Raw genomic sequence first — 4,522 nt, forward strand, 5'->3', positions numbered from 1 at the left:
AATTCTTAGTTGCAACATATACATTACTGGAAAAATCTGAGTTGCAACGCTCATGCAATTGGAAAAACAAAATCAGTTGCAACTCACGTGTAACCGAAAAAACCTCAGTTGCAACCCACGTGCAACTGGAAATATGTCGTTTGCAGCACACACGCAATTGGAATGCGCGGTAAGCGGTTCCATGGGAGAGAGAAAGACGCCTTATAGATAGAAACCGTCACCACGATCCCACTTCACAAAGTCCGCAAAAAACAAGTCAGTCCGCTTACACGTCGGGCCAACAACAACACAAACACACACAAACAGCCCAGAAGTCAGAGCACGAATCTACAAGCACAAAATACGAATCTCCAAGCGCTCAACTTAAACTCATTAAGTATAAGGCGCCTGATTTCCAGCAAATCCGATATTATTCAGACAGGAATACGGTCAGCCTTGCGCAGGAATTAGTAACGTGTCACGGTTTCAGTGCTGCTCACTGTGGCTCAGCGAACAATGGGTAAATTTGAAAACGATCGATCTCATATCAGAAAAACATGAACTAACCGATCCAACTAAAAACAAACTTGAGGCAGGAATTCCCTAAATACTTAGCATAAATTCTACTATGAACTCTTTATAATGTTTATTAAAGAGTTTGATGAACTTGCGAGACTGGTATATAAAGTTGAGGCCACCAAAACATAACTAGCTAGAGCGAATCTATTCTAATTTTCTGTCCTCGACGACTTCTTCAGTTGAGCGTATTGGTCTTGCTGATGAACCTCTTCTTTGCCCTAATCTGGCAAGCAACAAACACGTACACAGGTGAGATCAGAGTAGAGAAAAAGATGCATGATTATATATATATATACCTCTCCGGTGCTGCCGCACTTCTTCTTGCGGCAGTTGGTGGCGCGAGCTGGGAGGCGGGCGTAACACTTGCGGCAGACCATCTTCTTCTCGTTGTACTTGAGCGCGAGCTGCAACAGGTTGGGCTCCTTGATGATGTAGTGGCCCCTGCTCCCGCCGCGGAGGCGGAGCACCAGGTGCAGCGTCGACTCCTTCTGGATGTTGTAGTCTGCTAGCGTCCGGCCGTCCTCCAGCTGCTTCCCGGCGAAGATGAGCCGCTGCTGGTCCGGCGGGATGCCTACAAAACAAGCCACGAGTTAGCATGAGACATGAAATCACAGATCGATCGACACAACGTAATTAACTGGACGATGAAGAACGAGTGAACGATACACACCTTCCTTGTCTTGAATCTTGGCCTTGACATTGTCGATGGTGTCGCTGCTCTCGACCTCCAGCGTGATCGTCTTCCCCGTGAGGGTCTTCACGAAGATCTGCATCTTGGCCGGCGGTTTGTTGGATGAAAACTCTCGCTCGTCGTGGGTTGTGGTTGGGGTGGTGGTGCCTGGGTGTTTCATGGACTATTTATAGCAGCCGAGATAAGGCGGTGAGACCAAACGCGCCCTCCACGAAAGAAGGATACGTGCTCGATTATGACTGCAATAAGGTACGTACCGTAATCACCACGTAGGAATACACCCTCGGCCCGGGTTGGATCACCTCATGCAGCGACGTACATGTCCAGGACTTTCTTCCATCTTCCCATCGAGAATATGATTCCTAGTCCATCTTTCCTAGTACTAGATGCTAACTCCAAGGCTAGAGAGCTTGCCGCAACTAGTTTGCTCAACGATTGCCTTCCTAGAAATAGTCAAAAGTCCGCATATGTGGTGTTTTGCGTGATCGATGTGCAAATTTCTGATGATAATCTAACAAACACGCTGTCCTCAGCTAGGTCGCATCATTCCATTCATTTGTACATTATTATGCCAACTAAAAGCAGCCAAGCCATCTAAAGTAGTTTCCTGCTTAAATCGCATGCCAACAAGGGTTGCATTGCCATATGTAAACGGGACGCAACTCATGTGTAATGTGCAACTTGGAAATCAAGGTTGCAATTGAAACCCCCATGTTTAAATCTAAGGTGCACAAATCATGATGCAAATCCTAAAATGGATTGAGCTCTAAGCAATTTTTCCGTTGACCGAGTACTGGCTAGCAGCTTAAACAAGAAAGACACTTGGTGTTCAATATAAATGGAGAGAAAAATGTTGCCCAACCTCCGCATAAACTATCAGGGGGATGACCCCCGGTAGGTTAAGACTATGGCAAACACGCCATATTAAGATGTATATTTACCGGATTAAAGATTAAATCGGATGCTAAAAGCTCAGTATAGCAGTGCTAAGTTGATACAAGCCGGTATACCAATAGAGGTATGCCAGATGAAGGGCAACCGGTGGAATCTATACTTGGGCTGCCCCCAAGAAACGAAGCTAGAGAAAGACAATGATAATAAGCCGGATCTCACAAGTGAAGGTACCGGGATCCGGCATAAGCTCAACTGTAGCATGTCGGCATCTCGGTCAAAGATTCCCTCAGTACCAAAGGACAAGATGAGCGAAGCAGTTCAACTTTAATCGAAGCTCTGACGCCAAATAGGAGCATGACATAAAAGAAGCCGGACGAGGTCACCAGGCCTATGATTAAAGACAGAAGCGTCACCCCTGAAGCCAAAAAATCTTTATAAAGTAGCTTAGGTCAGCAAAGATACCCCTAGGGTTTCTTCCCCTGTAAGCCTCCTCTCCACTGTATAATGAGAGGAGGGGCACCCCTGTGCGGGAGGATCGAGCAATAGAGATTAGACACAGGCCTTTAAGCCGTACGTCTTCAACCTCTGGCCGTTTTGGCTAAGTTCTTGAATCCAGTTCATCACCTTGCGTGTTTCTTCCTTCTATCATATCCCTCTCTCGCATCCTCAAGTGTACATCCGGCCCCTAACTTAAGCCTACCCATGGCATCTTTTATTACACCACGGTGACAGTTGGCGCTCACCACGGGGCCAGCAGCTGCGCTTGCTGGAGTTCATATCCGGACAGGTTCCATCATCGCCTCCGGCGAGCGAGTTGTGTCTAGTCTCATCCAGCGCCTCGACTTGTTGGACTTCGTCACCGACAACGTCGGCTCCTTCGCCAACGGCAACCGCTTCCCCAAGAACGGCCGTAGCATCAGCTTCGGCGAGCATCGTGTCTACCTCGGCATCGTACCAGTGAACCAGTACCCTTCAAAGGTGATGGATGCGCCGGATCCTCCGATGTACGCCGCCGCTCGCTGATCGCGTACCGATCGCACAGCTTGCAGCGTCGAGGTGATGGTCACCGCAGCCGCGGATGCCGACACAGGGGTAGCCGGAGAAACTGATGAGCCCACCAAGTCCGGGCGGCAGGCAAAGCATCCGCTCGAACGGGTGCAGAACGGCGCCGGAACCTCTACCGCGCCACCGGCCACAACTCCGCTTCAGGCAGCCATGAGCGTGCTGGAGACTCCCATCGCGCCCAACGCCGATGCCGCGGCAACACAAGCTGAACTGGAGGCGCAGTGGAAGACGCTCCTCAACGGCGCCGCCGACATCGCTCGCGCTCAGCAAGAGATCAACATCACCCTCCGTGAGTACAATGCAGCACATGGCTTTGCTTCTGTTAGCGCTAATCCTGCTAGACTAGCTGCAACCCGGCTTAGAGGTCGTAACTTAGACAAGGATCTACGTCGGGAAGTTCTTTCCGGAAAGTCTATGTCGGTATCCCTTTCGCTGGTAGAGAAACCGAAATACAGTAGTCCGGATAAAACTCTTAGGGCTGCTAGAGCTGCAGTAGAGGCATGTGATTCACTATCGGGTGAGGCCCTGGCAAAACAACAAGCCCGGGTTAAAGATTTGCTAGACATAGCAGAAAAGCAGAATGAAGCTGCACGCAGCAGAAAAGATGCCGGAGAATCGCAAGCCGGTCATTCGGCTAAAACAGCTCCGGAAAAGTCGCATGCGCAAGCATCGTCCCCCCATCCCGACAGGAGAAGAGAAAAAACCGTAAATGAGCAAAAAATGACAGTGTATGATCCGGTTGTGGCCGGAAAACAAAAAGTCAGGCAAAATAAAGCCGGCAGAAAAAGCCAAGGTGCAGGCCACGGCTATGCCGGAAACGGCAATGCCGGAAATGGTGAATCCGGGCAAAATTATCGCCCAACAAGAGCGGGATATGCCGCGCAAGAGGCACCACCACAGAGATACCAAAGGGTCGCCGCAGCAGCGCTGGACCGGGATGATGAAGCCGATTCGGTTCTGGAAAGATCGGGTTACCGCATAAGTCCTCTGGGAGACCGTGTGGGGGATAGATTCCTACCAGAACAATATGCGCAGCACAAGCTGGATAGGGTTTACTTATCCGAGATGATTGAAGCCGAGGGTCCTCCGGGTCCGTCGTGCTTTGGGCCTCCGATCATGAAGGAAGAACCACCTGTGCACAACTTTCAGTTGCCGCGGGACACAAGGACATACAATGGAAGCACTAAGCCAGAAGACTGGCTCGCGGATTACATCACCGCGGTATATGTCGCGAGAGGCGGCGGTTCCGTTGCTGGAGGAGGAAACTGAAGCTGGGTGGTAAGATTCATACCGTTAGTGTTGGTAGGGCCTGCC

General features: G+C 50.1%; 1 protein-coding gene across 1 annotated transcript; it reads right to left on the reverse strand.

The window, feature by feature from the left end:
* Nucleotides 1-545: 545 nt before the first annotated feature.
* Nucleotides 546-1,378, reverse strand: LOC127292262 (ubiquitin-ribosomal protein eL40 fusion protein-like). The gene is made up of 3 exons (XM_051321625.2): nt 1,229-1,378; nt 855-1,129; nt 546-781 (listed from the first exon to the last, which is right to left on the reverse strand). The coding sequence occupies exons 1-3, from the start codon at nt 1,329-1,331 to the stop codon at nt 734-736; spliced, it is 426 nt and encodes a 141-aa protein (XP_051177585.1). The 5' UTR covers nt 1,332-1,378; the 3' UTR covers nt 546-733.
* Nucleotides 1,379-4,522: the final 3,144 nt, after the last annotated feature.

The sequence above is a fragment of the Lolium perenne genome, chromosome 4, assembly GCF_019359855.2.
Source record: "Lolium perenne isolate Kyuss_39 chromosome 4, Kyuss_2.0, whole genome shotgun sequence".
In the NCBI taxonomy this organism is placed as follows: Eukaryota; Viridiplantae; Streptophyta; class Magnoliopsida; order Poales; family Poaceae; genus Lolium; species Lolium perenne.

Coding starts and splice junctions, on each gene's coding strand:
- LOC127292262 (XM_051321625.2), bottom strand. CDS start 1,331: ATGCAGATCTTCGTGAAGACCCTCACGGGGAAGACGATCACGCTGGAG. Junction 1,130..1,228: donor CAAGATTCAAGACAAGGAAG/GTGTGTATCGTT, acceptor CTTGTTTTGTAG/GCATCCCGCCGGACCAGCAG. Junction 782..854: donor AGTGCGGCAGCACCGGAGAG/GTATATATATAT, acceptor GTTGCTTGCCAG/ATTAGGGCAAAGAAGAGGTT.